Source organism: Apteryx mantelli, chromosome Z (assembly GCF_036417845.1).
Source record: "Apteryx mantelli isolate bAptMan1 chromosome Z, bAptMan1.hap1, whole genome shotgun sequence".
Taxonomy (NCBI): Eukaryota; Metazoa; Chordata; class Aves; order Apterygiformes; family Apterygidae; genus Apteryx; species Apteryx mantelli.
Window position 1 is genome coordinate 12,762,568 of NC_090020.1, and position 19,623 is coordinate 12,782,190.

Below are 19,623 nucleotides of genomic sequence, written 5' to 3' on the forward strand. Positions count from 1 at the left end.
AGGGTGACTGAAAAGAGTGTGACAGGCGTATCTACTGTTTACTTCCCAGCTTCATGTGGCCTAAGTTCCTACAAGAAATCTGGTGAAGGCAGGGAGATTCATGTTATAAGTTAATTTAGAAGCTAACAGGAAAACAGGGCAATGTGTCTAGCCTATAAGCATGACTATTTATCTTCAGGGACTTCAGGGTCCATTGATGGAACACTCAAGGCAGAAAACAGTTATGTGATTTTCTATATGTCCATTGTGTTTGGTGGATTTTTCTAGCCTTTGGCTAAGCCTGCATTCCTCATAGCCAAGCACCAAGGTAACAGTTAAATTATGGAGTTAAATTATGACCTTTAACTTCTTATCGCAGAGACCATTAATATGAAAACAATGGGGCTGCCCGACGAGCAGCATTAAGGCATCGCTGTGAGATGAAGCAGTGGAACAGGATGGGGTACAAGAAGCTTTAGGTTCATTCCTTCAAGTCAGCAGGTTTCTGTAAGTGCCTGAAGGAGATACCTGAGAGTGGTAAGTGCATTCCCAGCACAGCACAAGTGAAGGCACCTGTCTCTACCAGCTAACAGAAGGAGCAGTACAAGGAAGAGAGTGGCATGTGAGCAGCTAGTGCATGCTTCTCTTCCTACAGCAGGAGTGATAAACAGCTGCAAGGCACAAAGGTTTCAGACTCATGGTGCCTATTCAGGCAAAATTCCACTTCTACAGAAAACGAGGCAGGCATGGGGCACCTTCACGGTGCTTTCAAGTGAGAGCAATATTTCACATACCCCCCTGCTAATTCAATTGCACACTGTGCTGTCAAGGCTGTGCAAGACAGCTCCATGATGTCTGGGCATGGCCAGTGGACAAGGCTGCAAGGCTCCCCCATCATGGAAGAGGGTGCTTTCGCCCACAGGCATTGCTTTGCCCAAGGAAAAGCTTGTTCGGTCATGCGCCCCCAGAAGCAAGACCTGTTGCAAGATGCAAGTGTACCAAGAGGCTATTGGAGGACTCAGAGCTGGTCTCAGCTCCAGCAGTTGCAATATACAGGTAGTGCCTGTGACCCTGAAGAGGACTCTGATTAGAGATCTGCTCTAATGTTTAGCAAATGCTCACCAGTCAAAGGACCAGAGCAGCACACAACTCAAGTGCTGTCGCAGAATGAACTCTTACACTGGAATTCCCTATTAATTTTTCAGTGCAGAAGCATCTGGGAGGTACTTCTCAAAAATTCAGGCAGATGCACACTTATAAGCCAGGTTTACCATCAGCTGATTTTCACACCCATTGTTCTTCATTGTGATTTACAGTCAAAAGGCTTCTGAGGCTATTTCCTATAAAAATAAAAACGAGTTTTCAAATAAGTAACAGCAGTAGAGTTGAGGGCTGAAGGACCCTAAGCAATTGTTGCTCATCCAGAAGAAACAGCAATCTCCTATTGTTGAGTTTGTTACAGTGTCGTGCCCTACCGAGCCAATGACCCAGACCATGAAAAGCAAACCTTTCCGATCAGCCAGTGCTAGGCTTGGCACAGAGGCAAATTTTCATCTCTCTTCATTATATTCTCTTGACTAACTTCCCTAACTAACTTGGCAACACATCCAGAAGGCATGACAGAGCGATACACGATTTTCTTTTTAAAACAATTACTTTGCTTTAATATTTCTTTTTTCTATAAGGCATTCTTCCCCCTGTGTGGTGGGAATAGCTCTCAGAGCCTGCTGATCCTGACAGGAGCTAAAACTGTCCTCCAAGCATGTTACACAGCCTTACCCTGATTTGCTGACAAGGAATCAAGCAGCTCAGCAGGCCTGTTGTGCAAGGTCTGCTCATGTAAAAACACAAGGCTAATTTGCCCGCAAAGTGCTGCCCCTTCTGCAGCCATAGCTTGATCTGTTTTTTATGGTAAGTTGTAGGTCTGTCTGCTCTCTGGCAATCAGACACGTAATTGTGTTGTCCATGGAGATATTTAGATGAGACCCAAGTAAGCGTCACCTATAACCTTCGCTTATTTGCCATTTCAGACTTCCCTGGAAGTGTGGATAGGGAGGAGGCAGCCTCCCGGCTTCTCTGCTTCCGCACCTCCAGCAGCTAGGATATCTCCTGAGAGAAAGGGCAAACGCTGTGTGACAGGCCCCCATCGCTGTAGAAAGCGCACTTCTCCCATCCTTCCTGCTGGTTGTGGTGGGAATCCTAAGTTAACAGGCAACTCTGGGGTACGTGGAGGTGCTAACACAGCCGCAGCGGACAGGCACCTCGGAGAGTCCTTCCTCTCCGTAGGGCCAGCTTTTTGAGCAGTGACACCCATTTTAATCACTGGGATTCTCAGATGCTACACAAATTTATCCGGTCCTCACTTACACTGTCAAAAACTACTGTGACTGGCACAGAACATGAGAAGAAGGTACCTGTCAGCATTTTTAACTTTTCCTAAGCAAATCACTATTTGGGGATGGAAGAGGGGAAGGGGAGACAGAGGGACATTTGTTGTAAGGTGTCAATAACAGACTGTGCTTGCAACATACATCTTAGCACAGGAAATGTTTGGATTATGCTTCTCAGCCCTTCTGCCACCAGGTACCTGTAAGGGGGTCAGCTAAACTCCAGTGAGAAGGCAGAGGTCCATGGGAAGCAAACCTCTCGGATGCTTTGTATAGGTGAGAGATGCCTAGGATTTTGCAGTTCCAGCCTTGCCAGGGGTCACTCAGTCAGCCACCCTCTTCTGCTGTCATAACAACGCTCTCGAGAGACAAGTGGGAGTCAAAAGCCCAAATGCTCCAGCACCGACAAAGAACAAGCATCTTTATCTCTGGCACATCAAAGTGACTTTAAACAGCTGTATACTGCGGTAGAACAGCTGCAGCAATTAAAACAGGAAAAGCAGGAGGAACAGTGATCAAATGAACAGCTTCTAAAGAGGTGGAAAATATGGGTGAAAATGATTTTCCAGGAATTCCCCAAATGTCATTCCTTCGAGCACAGTCGCATGGCCACTTTGCTTGCCATGACCCAACAAGGGTAAGCACTGGACAGAAACACTGCAGCACATCTTGAGAGAAGCAATAGCAGGTGAACCTGCAACTTGGGCTCGCAGACCCTGGAACCACTTCCTTTCCTCCCCAAGTCAGCATTTTTTGCAAGAGGAGCTTTAAAAATAGCCGCCAGCACAATCGTGCTAGCAAAAAAGCAAGGTGGACTTCTGGAACGGCACACACACGAGAGCCCAGCCCTCAGCTAGCCTTTGGGGGCGGTGGTCTGATGACTTCAAGGGAGCAGAGCAAATTCTGGCTAGTTGAGATCCCAGATCCAACCTGCATGGAAAGTCAGCCGCAAAAACAAGGCTCATACTTCTGTGTGCACAGTACCTGAAAGCCCAAATATCCTCCGGGCCCTCCTGTATGTTTGTTCACACATACCAACAGAACGCCTCTGCCCCAAAAGGCAGGCGAAGACACGAGACACAGAGAAGTGAAAACCACACAGCGGTCGCTAGCAGTTCTGGAAACAGAAGCGCAGCCCACAGAGCTTCAGTCTATAAAGGGACCCACCCAACCACCTCTCCAGGTCCTCTGTAACACTGCAGAAAAGATATTCTTGCCTTTTCCTCTGCTGCAGGCCAAATTCTGTTATCAGCACAGACAGCTGTGAAACACAGCTTGCCAGTAAAAAATTTTAAAAAATGTATTTGGGTTTCTGAAACAGTGCAACTAATGAAGCAGACTTAAAAGAAAACTCCTTATACAAATATCTCCACTGTATTGTTTTAAAACAGCAAATCCCTGTCCAAACAGAGCTCCAAATCACATGATAGTTATAACTGATTGAAAATTCTCCTGCTAATTTTCACAAAATAAGGACAAACTGCAAATCTCTTAACCTCGTCAGTCACTAAGATGACAGACCTCAGATCTGACCAGATGTGGTACTTCAATACTACAATCCAAATGATTTTCAGGCATATGGGTGGTATGTAGGATAGGTTTAGGGCAGGTCAGTATAGGCTATAAAAGCTCTAATCAATAGTTCAGTCCAGCTTAGAAAAATACATCATTGGCAATACTGGAGAACTACTTTTATAGGTAAAGGTTGGTTGCTGAAAATAAAGATTTACAACACTATGCCCTAGATAATACACAGATTTTAGATGCTCCAAAACATCAGCTCTGAGATATAGTAAAATATACTAAAAAACAAATAACACAGACTGGAAAACAAAGGATGTGGTCACATTCAGAAACATACCACTATTCCAATGGCAAATACTGGCAGGAGAATACAAGGGATGACACTATGCTATTAAGAAGCATGGAGCTAAGCGGAAGTCGAAAGCTGTGACCAAGGAGGGCCTCATCCAGACTTCCTTGTAATTGGGCAAATGACCTTAAATTCAGTGGAAATTCAAGTCACGGGAAAAAGAAGAATTGGACATTTTAGTCAAATGACCATTACTAATAGCAGAAGGGTTTTGATGAGCTGGGTATGTGAGCAAGCATCTAGGAGACTGCTGGTGCAAGTCAAAACCTACATCAGAACTACCCAACTAGATGTCCAACTTCAAAGGCTTCCCCCACAAAACCAGTGGTGTTAGTAATGTACCTTAAGCAGAAAGGCAGGCAGAGCTACCCAGGACCAAAGCACCTTCACAGTCCTGTATTTATATTGTTTAGCTCTGCACAGAAAGAGAGGTGAAAAGAGAAGAAGCAAAGCCACCCCTCTGCTGACCTCACACCACACCAGCTCCCTTCCTCTCTCTCCTGACAGACCGGGGGAACTTGACTCACATCTCAGTTGCTTCTGAAGCTTAACATGGCACAAAGTCTACAGTCAGCAGAAGACCATAGTGAATCTTGATTCCCCTGGTGTCGGGAGAAAGTGTCACTTCTGGATTTAGCGCTAAGTCCTGATTTCCCTCACCTAGCACGAACAGCAAAAGTCAGCTCCAGAACAAAGAACTTCCCAGGGTCAAATCAAAAAAAACGCTGAAGATTTAGCCAATCATTAAAATACAGTTAGTTCAAGCAGCAATGCCACCTGTTTGCTTTGAACACATATCTGTATCTAAATGATTTCAAACCCCCATGATTGTTCCCTATGTTTCCATTTAGTTGGACATTGGAAAGTTACCCATAATGTTCTTCAGTGTTGCTGTTGAGCTTCAAGTCCAAAGGAAGCACAAGGGCCAGCACTGAACCAAGAGAAGATGTTTTCTCTGAACGGTTTAGGGAGAGCTTTGCATCCATTCGGCCACTTTACAAGTGTAAATCAACAGACTGTTGAGCAACACCACTTCAAAATAGCTAAAGGGTCTTCTCAAGCTTTGGGAGACCAGATGATTAGCGGCCGCGTGTTGGCCACATTCACCCAATAGACAAGGAGCAAAGGCTAGGCTAGGGATCATGTCTCTTGTGTCTCAAGTGCTATACAATGCTGCTGTTCACACCAGGATGCTCTCAGCAGACCCTGCCTTGCAATCAGAGGAGCCCATCCTAGAGTCTGGCAATATACTAGCTTTTGCCTCTCTTTAGTCCTGGTGTAATACTCTGGCTTAAATACTCTTTGGAGTACTTGCAGCAACATCAGTTTCTACGGCCTGTTTTATGCAGAGAACAGAAACATTACTGGTATACACAGGAAAGAGCAAAGCCTCTTCTAGCTTTAGGAGCACCATGCTGTGTACTTTCAAGTCCCAAATTAGTGTACTTGAAGTGAAGAAAACAATGTGTGTACACTGCCAGAGGACCCTGGTTCATGGTTTACACCAATCCCCTGGTGAAATTCTTCTTTGGACTGTCCTGATGCAGCACTAGGAGCTAACACGAAAAAGAAGGAAATGGACCCAGCTGTGAAAGACAGCTGTGGGCATGAAGAACTGCTCCATTGTCCTGATTCATGTTCTGTGGCTTTACAGCACCACGGTTACAGTTTTCACCATTTGCTGGGCAGTGGGTGAGGATGTGAACAGAGCAGGGTAATAGCACAGGTGAGCAGGGATAACTGATGGCTCCTGACCATGGTGTCACAGCGGTGTCTTTACTAAGAGAAAACTTGCTGGGACAGTGCATTTTCTTGTCCCCACCTTGATGCATGTGACTAAATGCTTTTTTTTTTTTTCCTTAACCATTCTCAAGTATGATTACATTGGACATAGCTGGTTGCTTTCCTAAGCAGTCGATTGGCACAAGTCAGAACAAGCACTCAGGCTTACAATACTGTTCAGCTAAACTCACACAAGCTATCTTTGCCGTACCAGTGAATCCTCTTCTGGCATATGGGGGTCCAGTCACCCTCAGACAAAGCCCAACTAGGTTTCAGTTGTGCTTGCTTGAACAGATGGAGAACTGTTAAGAAAGGACCTCCAGAGATGCAAGACGTGATCTTTATAAATTCTGGCTGCCTGGACTCACAGAAACCTTCCACTAGTGTCAACAGAAAATGGATCTGAGAACTTTCTTACAAATAGTACTTGCTTCTAAACAGGTGCCTTTAGAAGAATAGTAAGGCTCTGAAACAAAGCAGGAAAGGGTCTTTTATTGCATCATTCTCAAAATTAGAATTAAATAGAAGGGGGAGGGAAAAAACACTACTTGGAACCTTTGGCTCTTTGTAGAGGATCTGTGTCACAGATCAGCCCATCTCCTTCATGCATCCCTCAGAGCTGACAGGTCAGCATAAAAAAATCCATTAAAAAAGCCAGGGCAAAATCTTCAGCTAAAAGATGGGTTATATTCCACTGACTTCTCAGAGCTACACCATTTTTTCACCAGCTAAAGATCTCATCCTACCCAGGCATCAGTAATATGCAGTCTGTTAACGTGTAATACTTTCGCATTCTGTAGCTTCGTGGTTTCTCAAAGGATTCTTCAGAACATTATGCAACATACAATACAAGTAGGAAACACGTAATCTGAACCAAAAATGTATCTCTGTCTGGAACAAGACACAACCACTACTTGATACAGAAGTGGACAGGGCTTTTTTTCCCAACTGTGGCAATTTCACAAGAGTCACCCTCACAAGAGCACAGCCCCAAATACTGGAAATCCTCTGAAAACAGATGCATTTTTCACCAGATGACAGCAGTACAAATTTCCCAAGAGAGTATTATCACCAAGTCCAATGTGAAAACAGTCTCTAAACCCCTCTTTCATCCAATCTCAGCCTGCTTAGTTTTAATAAACCAAATGCAATCTTCAACGCATAAGGCAATTAATTGAGATTCTGAGATCAGAAGCCACTGAGAACAAATTCGGAAATTGCGTGAGGATGAAGAACAGGGAGAAAATACATGCAAATTAAAGTTAACACTGGCATATGTTTTTGGCAACATAATGCCAGTATTAGCAGGCTTTGCTGATAAGGCTGCATACAAAGAGGGAGATAATGGGAGAGAGTGAAAGGCGTAATTGTTTAACACTCACTGTTTTATTTGATAGCTTAGGATAAAAGTCAGTATTGACAGAGCAGGCCAAAGAGTTTTAGGAGATTAAAGAAAAGCATCCAGAACTTTCCAATGGAGTCCTGTTCCTGAAGTACATGCTGACATTACTCACATTGCAGCAAGCGCAGTAAGCAGACGTTATCGTTTTCTTCATCATTATGTCTGTATCTAGACAAATTAATGGCTAGATAAAACCAGTACCTTTAGGGTAGTGATTTGGTACCTACTAGAATAATGGTGTTGCAACTTGTAAATACAGACGCTATTGGGTTTCCCTGCATCCAGCTACCATCAGTGTAGCTGGTCTTTAATCAAATTGCCAGTGCACGCCTTCACCAGTGCTGGCACACTTGTGATACACCTCACATCTTTTTAACGTGGTATATACGCAGTTTCTGTGACGGGATTCTCAGAAATGCTTTGTTCAAGCTCCTGTCGCTTAGTACAGTGCAAATAGTACAGCAACGCCAGAATTGACACAATACTGAATGGGTTTTGAATTCCACTTTTGAAGGTATTTCAGTCTCTCCCTACTACATCCTCACATCCAAAAGCATCTCAGCAGAAGGGAGGTTCGGACTGAGAACTGGCAGCAGAGCCCAGATCTGCTAGAATCACAAGAGAGCGATGCACATTATGCCGTGTCTGTTTACCCATCCCAGCCTCCGGACAAAGTTATATAATAGCGATGCTGTTACAAAAAAAAGAAAGTTCTGAAAGTTCATGGGAATGAAGTATGACTATCCTCAAAAGACATTTAACACTGCATCAGATCTTTGTATCTAAATTTCTATCTGCATAATTTCATTACTTTAATCTCATCTTTTGATTCAAAGTATGAAGAAGGAAAGCACCGGCAAATTCCACTGAAAGCGATAATTGTGCAAATGCGTAATTCAACAAATACCATACCTTCTTACTGATAAAAAGCTGCATAGCTAACTGCCTCACACATCATACTTGACCAATACTGCCATAGGAAGTCTTCTCAACCTTTGCACCTCTCTTTACCGCCAGCCTACCTGTTTCATTTTAGGAAAGAAAAATAAAGGACCCCAGTGGATTCACACAGACTACCTCCACCGCCCACGGTAAGGGACTTAAGAAAAAAAAAACAAAAAAAACCTGCCCATCCAAATGTATTGTGGGAAGTTTATCTAGCAGATCTGTGGTTGCCCACACAACTCCCATTCACTTAAGGGTGAAATATGTTAGGACATCCAGATATGACCCTGCTCAGAGCCCCAGTGATTTCAAGAAAAAGCTACTGAGGCAAGTTTGGGAAAGCCTGCCACGTGTACCTGAATTCTCCTAACTGCCTGATCAATATGGCACACACCAAAGCAAAATGCCTTCTGCAGTCTGAGTACCCATTACTGGCTTCTTTTTCCATTTCCTTCATCCTGACAGCTATCCAAAGTAGAAATTACTCACGCTCCCACGTGGTCCTGGGCTTCCCTCAAGGGTCTGGACGCTTCAAGCATCTAGGAGGCAGAAGTAGGCTAATAATTGCCAGGGGCCTCCTGGGCTGTTCTCTTAAGGGCTAATTGGAATGGTAACGCATATCGAAGACACATTAAAGGTAAGGCACGCTCAGCAACTGGCCTCCTCTAGTTGTCCTTAAGAGCCAAGGTCCCTCTACCAATACCACAGGTCAGTGCTTTCAGTGGTATTTTCCCTGAACTAAGGAAAGACAAGGACTTGTGTTTCACTCCAAAGCTTGATACCAGGGAAGCCAACCATGTATTTACACACTACTGTGCAATGGCAGGAATGCCACATTGCAGCAACCGGTGTCTGCCCATATTTTGGGTGGAGGGGAAGGTCACCTGGGCACACAGCTCCTGTCTCCGGCCTGGCATTTTTTGCTAGGATCTTTCCCAAGAGAAGAGAGGGAGGAAACCAGCCTAATTACGGAGATGCAGGCAGGTATAAGAGCTAATTCAAGTGTTTAGTTGGAGGGGGTGGAGTCGCTGGTACCAAGGAGAAGGGCTTGAGGAGGGAGTTAGCTGTCACCATAACATCATCTAGCAGATAATGTACAACATCCTGCTTCCTGCAGCACAGTGGTAATCACAAGCAGGACACATACCACAAGACAGCCTCTCCCAGGGCTCTTGTTCAGCCCTCTCTCTTTTTTTTTTTAAAATCAGTTGAAGTAAGGGTAACACTGTTTTGGCTGGTTAGGGTGCAAACTCCTGTCTCTGCAGCACCTAGGACTATCCAGGCCCCACATCCACAGAGGATGCCACTCAGCTGATGCTCCTCTGCACCACCAGCAATACCAGTCCAGCAAAGAAGTGGGAAAGGAAGGACATGTATGTAGAATAATGGCTTGGGATCTGACGCAATTTCATGGGTGATGTTTGTTTCCCTCTGCCTATTTCACTACTCCATTTTTGTTTATTTGGGTTGGTTTCAAGGAAAACAGAAACATGCCCTTTGGGATCACTGAAAAATAAGAGATACGAAGCAAATACCAGCCAGACTGGCTTATCTGTGCAACTGTTAGCAACAACCACAAAGGGTGGCTTTAATTTTACCCATTGATTTTTATTATTCCATGGTACTGCAGAGCAAAACATTTGGGAGAAGAGGTAAAGAAAACAAGCCTCAGAGTCAACAGTAAGCTGTATCTCCACCCACCAAAACAGAATGAAAGCTCACTGCCTGTAAACACTTTATCTTCCACTAAAATGCTGCTGAGGCTGGGTGCAAAGTAGTGCCTGCAAGCAGTCAGCCAAACCCAGAGTGGCTGGCAATCCCAGCAGCCATGTCATGCTTTTGGAAGTGCTACCACCAAGGTCTTTGACTCGCTCTTCTCAGCGTTATCACGTTAGTGTTGAAGACCTTGTTACTTCTCTGTCCAGAGAAGTAACAAGTGACAGAAAGGAGAGGGCACCTGGCACCTGCATGCAAAATTGATTGCGTTAGGGTATTTGTGCGTGCATGCACGTACATTTCTCCACTCAAGGCTTCCTGAAGACGGCTGTAAACAACAGCACCCACACAGCATGACAGCTGCCTGGGCTCAGCTCCCTCTCACTACCAGTTGGTACTTTGTCCTGGCTAAAAGAAAATAAGTAAAAAAAGGTGCTACATGAAACAGAAGTGGGCTCTCCCCTACTGATCGTGCCCTCCCTCTCCCAGCTGGGGAGCTCTTTGGAGTTAGGAGCAGCAGGGAAGAGCAACAGCTTCTCTGATTCCTGAAAGAACAGCCCAGTTACAAGGAATTACTTCCCACCTTATCAAGAAGTGACTCATACAAAGCTTATTGTAAGGAGTGTGCAACAACACCTCGCACAAAATCTTAGGCTCCAAGCCAGTGTCTTTAACAGCGACACTTGACTTGCAGGCACCTGTAAAAGTGCCTGGACATTTTAAGCAAGTCTCCCTTCCTCATGGTTTAGCATGTGCTCTTCTTCCAGCACACAAGCATGTCACTATATTTAATCATACCACTAAAAATTGGTTAGGACTGTGTGAGACTATCAGCCCTGTATTCCTGTCCTCACGGAGCAGGAATTTTTTGGAAGTCAGAGGAAGAGCTAGTTTTTAGTGTTCTGGTGCCAGGCCTTATGGACAGCAACGTTTGTGGGCAGGGCAGGAAGGAGGGGAGGAAGGGAAAAATAACAGTCACCTATGTTAGCAGCATCTACTGCCAGGGAGAAACAAAGACAGGAACACAGTTTCAGAGCAGACACCACTAGCAGTGTCACCTTGGGCATTAGTTAAAAGTCTGAAGTCGAATGACTTTGGCAAATGCTTTGTAAACTGATACAAATGCCTGGAGTCAAGCATAGACATGCATGTCCTGCAAAACAAGCATTGGGGGAGGAGGGGGAAAAAAATAATAATACACCATAGCTCCCACAAGAGAAGTGCGAGCTGCAAAGCCGCATCTGTCTGCACCAGAGGGCTTCAGGCCCAGGCCAGACCCAGAACAGAGAAGGCTTCACAGAGCTTTTCAGTTATTACCTCATCAGGTAATCAGCCCTGCTATTAAGTGTGGGAAATACTTGTATAAAGGCAGGCAAAGGAGCCTTCTTCCTGAAGACTAGTGGGCATGTATTTACTCAGGACATCCTTTCAGGTTTGGATGTGTGCTTGTATCTGACATTTACTGCTACTGCCTGCTTGGACACCCCAGAGTCCTCCAGAGCCACTGGGGGAAACACTCCCGTGAGGAGGGGATCCAAGCACTTCTCACACCTCACCGACAGCAGCGCCTGAAGGGATGGTTTGTGGTTCCCCTCCTTCCATAGGGAAGTATTGCTAAGGATAAACACAGCTGCTGTGTTTCTAAGGAAACAAATCTTGGTGCCAATTAGTGCATGGGAGTGTGTGCAGTCACCAGGCCTGCTAGGAGCTCCTACTAAGGAAGAATTTCATCTCCAAAGGCCCCTCTGCAATTCCCAGAAGCTAGTGGCTAGACTCCCATTGGTTTTGATAGCTATATTTATGTGAGAAGGAACATAGCTTTTGACAGTTAGCAGACAAGCTGGGTGCCACCTGCACCCTCCACACAAGCTTTCCCAGCAAGGACCTAGTGGCTCATCTTACACAATCACAGCTTTTGATGCCTTGCAACCAAGCCTCAGTTCACTCCCCTGTGTGCGCATCCCCTCCTTAAGGCAAGTTCAACAGCTGCTGTTGAAAATGCAACTATAGCTCGTCTAGATAAGCAAAGCACCCAAGTCCGCAGGCACAGGGGATCTTCTGGATAACTCCAGCACATTGCAGGGGTTGGATGTGAAGTCACCCTGAGTGCCACCTCTAGATTATCTATCTTCTTGGCTAGCATGGATAGTCTTGTTGGAAATAGATGGCCTCACAGGGAAGCACTGCACATTGCTCTGGTATGGAGGTGCCCCTGCCAGACAAGGACTGATAGGGAATAGCTAGCCTTTGCTTTACAGAATCTGAGTCATGATCAGGCCATGGGTGTGAGGGTCTGCCTTCCTGGGCGAGGTGCACCCCGAGTGCTGTGGAGGGGGTACTAGAGACAAGTCACTAACTTCCTGATGCCTCAGTTTCCTCTTCCACGCAGTGGTACCCAAACATTTTCTTCTTTTAAGGAACAGCTTATCTAACAAAAATGATAAAATACAGTCAAAGCAGGACTGGTTTACCACTAAAAAAAAAAAAAAAACAGATTTCTGGAACATAGGACAGCTCACTAGATCTCTCATCTTCCTCTTTGTTCTAGGAATAGTTGTAAGACTAGAGGATGCAGTTTCACACATGCTGTCAGAGAATGAATCAGGCAGCCAGGGAGTGGACAGAAGGGACACCCAAGTTGGACACTCTGAAAACGAGCATATCATGAGAAGGACAAACAGGCTTTGTTCCCTGCAAGTCATACCAACAATGGGCAGACTGTCATTCTAGAGACACAGAGACTTGATTTCTTCTTACTACACATTTGAAACGCTTTATTATGGAAATATGATCTTTGATGTGCTTGTCTGAGGCTTATTTTTGCAATCAATCTGCTAGTCTTTATACTATAGAGAAACATGAGCCAGCTGACTTCTGACTAGTACAATACTCCCTATGCGAAAAACTTCTTGGAATCACTCCTCCCCCTCAAACCTTCCCAGCAATGAGAGCTTCAGCTTATGACTTTGACATGAATTCCTGTAAATGTCCATGTCTGATGTTCACTGCATGTGTCAATACAAAACACCAATATCTGCTCTTACAGTTAGCTTGCAGATACTACTTTCCTATTTATGGGATAGACCAACTGTGCATCTATGGATGGGAAGAAAGCTTTTTTCTGTGCTTTCATGGAAGAATACAAGGACTGAAAACCAAGGCCAAGATTTTCCAGAAGATGTGCACAATTTGAGAATCCCTAACTTGAACCATCTTAAGGGAAATGCAGAGAAGTGTTTAACCACCTTTCCTTCTCCCTCAAGTCCAATTCCTTCATGGGGCCTCAAGACAGGCTTGAGAAATCCTGTGACAGTTATCACCAGTCGCTTGAAAAAAAACATATCAGAACCATGAGAAAACAGCCCCATCTTTGGTGGTAGGGACATGGAGACTGATTAGTCACACCATAAATGGCATTAGTCAGCCTTTCAAAAGCAGCTGTTTTGCAGACAGTAGGGCATGAAATGTTGCACTTGGTAACAGGAGAGCCCACTGTTCACACACGGAGGACTTGCCCCCAACAAGACCACCTAGTTAAGCCAAGAGTTTGAAGAGCCCTGTTTAAAGTGCCTTAAATCTCTCCTTGAGCAATAAGGTCATCTTGGCTCATTCTGGCTGTTTTCATCATCTATCTCTGTGCAAAGGACTCCGTGCATTTCTCTCCACCTTAAAACCATGGGAGACTTCGGCAAGATGATGACAATACCACTTACCAGTCTCAGAGTAAAGAGAGGGGTGAATCTATATATAGCCCCACTGAAAAGGATGTTGAGTCCACCCAGCAAGGAAGGGTGTCCTTTTATGTGACAAAATTGGCACCTAATGCTGAAAACGGGCACTAGACAGCACTAATACCTGCAGATCCAATCACATCTGGAGTCTGCATAGCCCTGAAGGTGGAGAAGAGGGTTACATATCCAAGAAAAACCCACTGCACAGTTCTTTTGTACGTATGCACCCAGCATGCACCTGCCAACCTGTCAGCAGCAATATTTATTATTTCAGAGTGACCTCCGATGCACCGAGCAACACTGGGAAGGCAGTAAAGATACTGTCTCTGCTATTAAGAGTGCACAGTCCACATCAAACCAGGTCAAATATTTTCTTTACTGGAGCCTACCTGAGTAATCAGGTACCTATCTGATCAAATGAAGAGGGCTGGGAGCACTGCAGCTGTAAAATTAGGGGTTTACTGATTAAGACAACTTTCACAAAGTGCTAAAATACCATCCACAATCAAGGGCTCCACTCGTCTAGAGTGGATAGAGGCTGTAGGCGTAGACATTTGATGGCTCTGCTCCCTGCTCTGCAAGTATTACTTTTTAAACCATTAGCCTGCTATCACCTCCAACAGAAACAGGCAGCACCAACACAGCTGCCAAGAGAAATAATCCTTCAGAGAAGAATACCTCAAAAAAAAAAAAAAAAAAAAAAAACCTTACAAGCTGCCATGACAGAGACAGATTTTGCAATAACGAGAGACCATATAACCTGTGACTGGGTACAGCTGTTTCAAGGCCCAGCTCTGCTGCAAGTTTCCTGTGTGATATCACACAAGTGCCTTCCTGCCCTGTGTAGATGAAGTGACATCAGACCTTCCCTGCACGAGCTAAAAATGGAAGGATTGTCAGTTATTGCAGCAAAAGGGGCTGTGCAAGCCCTCAAGACACAGAACATTTTCTTTTCGAACCTGCCATTCAAACTCCTGCCAGACAACAGCAGAGAATATAGTATCCTAAACAAAACAGTTAGAGGGAAACCGAGAACCGAGAAGGGAAATGAAGACTTCATCGTCAGATAATAATCAGCTTTGAGTTTGTACACTTTAGGCTAATATCAACTCTTCTGCATCCACAGTCTTTGAGCATACATCTTCTTGGAGCTTGAGCCGTAGCGGGAGGTGAATTCTAGCCACACTGGGTACATCATTTGTTCCTCTGACAAGTTAGCAGAATAACTAGTGTTTTCCACAAACACGCTCTACTTAGACTCCTTTGAGAAACTGTCAGCATTGTACCTCATGGCAGCAGGCTGAGGATTGTAATTTCCAATCCAAAACAGCTGCTATTCTTGGCATTACCAGACCCTCCCCTTTCTCTTACACCCAAGAAGCTAAAGAGAGCATAAAGCTCAGACCCTGCAGAGGCTGACATCATTTCTGCAGGACTGGAAGGGGGCTGATGAGCTGCAGATGATAGCTGTGCACTTTCCCATTGTCATACATTTTGGAAAATTACATGCACACATGCACCATTCCTTTACCTGAGCCAGACTTTCCCAACTTCTGCAGCTTGCCCAGGACCTTCTGGACATCCTTTATGCTTGTGTCCTGTTGGCTGTACAAGAGTAACCTCTTGGCATCCGAGAACAGGCGGGAAACACTGGGGGAGTAGATGGGAAAAAACAACAAAAACAACCAGCAGTCATCAGCCCTGTAAGCCAGTATCCACTGATACAGTTTTACATCCTGATTCCAAACCTCAGTTCCCTTCAGTGATGCCACTGCCCTCTCCAGTACAGTCGGTCCTTTGTTCAGTGACCACCCCGGGGCAATCTAAGGAGCCTAATAAAAGACTGCTTCTAATAGAAGGTCAAACAAAGTTGTACTGGGAACCTCCAAGTATTTGAAAGCAGTCATTTAAGACTGGAATGGAGACTGCCTCCTGCTGCTTGTAAACAGCCTCCTCTTAGAAACGCAGTGATTTAAATATGTCCTTGCTCCTTCAAAATGCTTTTCCAGGTTGCAGACACCTTTCATTTTGCTTTAAGCCTAATTGAGACCAGACTGCATGAATGCAGCAAGCAGGGCAGGGTATATGGAAAATGGTCATAAACGGAGCTTACCGCAACATATTAGCCAGTGATAAATCACAGGAATGTCACAGCAAAATCCCCAGACCTAGCTCCTAGGCCATCTCCCACTATGTACTGTACATCTCAGTGGCTTATTAGGGAAACAGGGCTTAAATTTCTCCCTGGGGAACACAGCTGAAGCTTCTCCTTTTTGTGGGCCAGATGCTAAACACTCAGTGAAAGAATGGATGGCCCTCACCCAGATAAAGCTCTTCCATTACCAAGAACTTCACCTGCTTGAACTCAGGGACGCCCCATACGGTTTGCTCAATCGTTTGCTCAACAAAAGATTCTGCTGCTGACCACAGCTACCTGCTCCCTGCCAGCCCCTCTGAATTTGGTAGCAGGAGAACTTGGGATTTCAGAGGCAATGGAAACAGCAAAACCCTCAGTAATGTGGGTTTTAACAACTAAGAGGTGACTTCTAAATATCCCTTTGCCATCTGTTCCCCCAAGAGCAGCGATGAAGAAAGAGCAGGCAGACTCACATGGAGGCATTGAAGTTTCCAACGACACCAGGGGACTCCCCAGGAGTTGGGTAGCGGAAGCAGGGGTTGTTGGCATTGCAGATGATCCCCTGTATCCAAGGCAATGTTCCTGCCGAAGGCATGGCTTTGTTTGGGAAGTGACCTGAAACAAAAACATAAGAACAACATAGAAAACACAGAAACAAGACATAAGTCAGGGTCTGGGTTCTGAAGACCCATAATATTTTTATCGAGTCCTTTCAGTTTTCGAAGCACTCTCAACTCAGTCATATGCAGCGTAACCACCAGCTAAAGGGACAGTGATTGTGGGGTGCCTACACTGGGCTACCTGAGGTAGGGATGTCATTACTCTCCCCTAATGATTGGTTTACAGGCAATCCTAAGCTTTCAAGAGCTCCTAAAAAACATTCAAGCTCCCACCTGCCAATTTCAAGTCCTTTTATTAGAATCCAAGCTTTGCTATTAAAGGTCTACTTAAGTTTCACCTCCGAGTCCATACCCTGTCTTCTAAAATTTGCTGAAGTGCTAACACAGTAACATCAACTACTCACAACAACTTTGTACCAGCACTTCTCTAAGATATTTTTGAATCCCCTGCACTCCAAAGATAAGGGCAGAATGACTTCCTTCATATCACCCTATAATGTAAAGATAAGCTGCCACTCCACTTTCTGTGCACGAATTCACTTTCTCACTCACCTCTACCTTAGGAGAAAAAACAACCTCTCTTCAATATCACTTACATAAAGCAACTACTCAATGATTTGATTATGAGGCTACCTCCATGGTAGTCACAGAGGTACCAAATCCACTGGAGGAAGAGAGTTTACAAAACTGCTGAATTTCCACAACAGTTGTTAAAATAAGTGGGTGAGGAAAGGATAGGGAGCTTATTAGTCCTCCCAGGAGAAAGTCAAGAACTCTATCCAGGAAAAAGGTGCAGGAAATGAGGGTTCATTGTTTCCAGTACCCAGGGGACTAGCTGTTCCTAGGGTTTTGTTTGTTTGTTTGTTTTAAGAACAGAAAAGTTCTTTAACTGACCTCTCTGGTTTTTTGTTTCACTTTTGCTTTTTTGGTGTTTGGGGGGTGGAGGAAGAGAGTAAATCCTGTCTATGACATTCCGATTCCTTTCCTAAAATTTCTCAGTCAAAGAGAGAAAGCTTCTTCTCTCCTCCATACCTTTTATTTTACATGAATAAGAAATCAAAGAAACAACAGTTAAAGACAATATGAAAAGACAAAGAGCACACATCAGAATTCATGGTAACATTCTACATACAGTGAAATGCTTAATGGTAGTTTCTCATAGAGGAAAGCAGGAATCATCCCTCTAAGACAGCTGAGTTACACAGAAAACACTGTATATCAGCACACCCTTTTCAGTGACATTGCTGCAAACATCTAGCTCTTCAGCGGAATCTGAAGTAACTTTCTGTTGGATTGTTCTTTTTTCAAAACAAAGTGCATTTTTATACCTTAAAGGTCACCACAATGGCAAAAAGTCAAGCTCTACAGTATACAAGGCAGCAATCTTGCTCAACAGCTCTGAGATGTCTTCTCTGGCTGGGTCTGGTGAAAGCCATGTAACTGTCACTCAGGAGTTAGCAAGATTTTCCCCTAGTGTTTTCAGAAAAAGGTTCAAACTAGGCCAAGCTGTTACAAACGAAAATCCTGAGTGGAAAGTCTGATCCCAAGAAACAGCCCAAATCTTGTTTAGGTGGTTCTTTTCCTCAGACAGAAAGATGCAACTCAAACTTTTATCTGGGTATTTTAAAGATTATACCGATAAAATAGTGAGGCTTTCTGGAGGTTATAAAGCACTCACATGCCTGCAAGCTGCTCAGTTATTCCTAATAATCAGGCACCACCTGCAAGTCATTTCATAACAGCATATAGCACTGCTACTACAGATAACAATCCTGTTTCCCTAAAGGCATCCATAGGATTGCTACAGAAATCACCATGAACTCAAGGTTTCTTTCCAGTATCCCCACTTATATATGTGTTAAATCTGAATTGTATGTCATTGATCTATATCTGACAGCAAACGAGTAAGTATTCAACAAACCAATCCAGATTTAAATGAAGGAATTTAGTTACCTGTTCTCAGAAGCTATTACATAAATGGAAAAAGAATTGACCATAAAAAAACAAATTAAAAAGTTACCAGATGCTACTCTACATCTCTTGGTGCTGACACAGGGAGAAGACAGACAAAATATTAGTGAATGTAAACAGGAAGGACAGAGAGCTGCAGGTGAAAGACAACTCAATTAAAACCCTGCTTATGACACCAGAGCGCCAGAGCAAAGGATTTATGAGGAAGCTAATAGCTAACATGGCTTGTTTAAACAGCTCTGAGACAAGGCAGCTTTTGCTGGTTTTGAGTTTATAGGAGCACTGCCACAGCTGGGGAGGATTACCATTGAGGTTCTACACATTTATGCCAGCTGAGCAGATGGCTTAATACTCCTTTTGCTTCCCTCCAGTTTCATGTCCTTATTGCAGGTATTTCTCCTAACACCACTGTAAGGTTGAGTCAGGAAAGACAATTCAGATGTCACGCAGCAAAGTATCAGATTTAACTTAGGGAAACTTCCATTGCCTGCCAAGCACTATAGAAAGCAAGTTAAGCACAAAATGGGACCAGGAGCGTCTGTAGCAAAATTTAATGGGAAACTGCAAACATTAACACTCGAGCTCTGCAAAGATCATTGTCAGCTGGAAGGTCTAGAAAGCAGCATGTAGTGCCCCAGCCACTACAAAGAACTGCAGGGTCAGTGCTGTGGAGCTAATTCTTCACCCATTTTAAGAATGAAACACCTCAGAGTGCCCTCCAGGATCATGCTGTGCTGACCCTTAACCCTTACATGCAATAATCAGGTAGAGGAAAGATAAACAAAGAGCTCTTCCAGAGTCAGTTATTTGCAGTATGAGGCTGCCACCAATCACCATAAGACATTGGATATTGCTAATAAACAAGCCATGCTTGCTACAGGAAATGGCAAGCAATGTAGAGGCTTGAAGATAGTCCTTTGCAGCATAAAGAATAATCTTCCTTTGAAAGAAAACCAGAAGTGTATCCATTTATGATGTAAAGAGAAAAGTAAACTGAATGACTGATGAATCTACTGAATACAGGAGTTGACAGTCTATAGTCAGAAAGAATTGAATTGCTCTTGTATTCTCTAGTGTGTG

At 44.3% G+C, this 19,623-nt stretch overlaps 1 protein-coding gene across 1 annotated transcript in view; it reads right to left on the reverse strand.

Moving 5' to 3' along the window:
• ABCA1 (ATP binding cassette subfamily A member 1) overlaps positions 1-19,623 on the reverse strand; it is a 98,717-nt gene that overhangs the window by 56,804 nt on the left and 22,290 nt on the right. Inside the window, exons 4-5 of the mRNA XM_067316549.1 lie at positions 16,426-16,567; positions 15,347-15,465 (exon numbers count right to left, since the gene is read on the reverse strand). Coding sequence (XP_067172650.1) covers positions 15,347-15,465; positions 16,426-16,567 — 261 coding nt within the window. The remainder of the gene's footprint in view (positions 1-15,346; positions 15,466-16,425; positions 16,568-19,623) is intronic.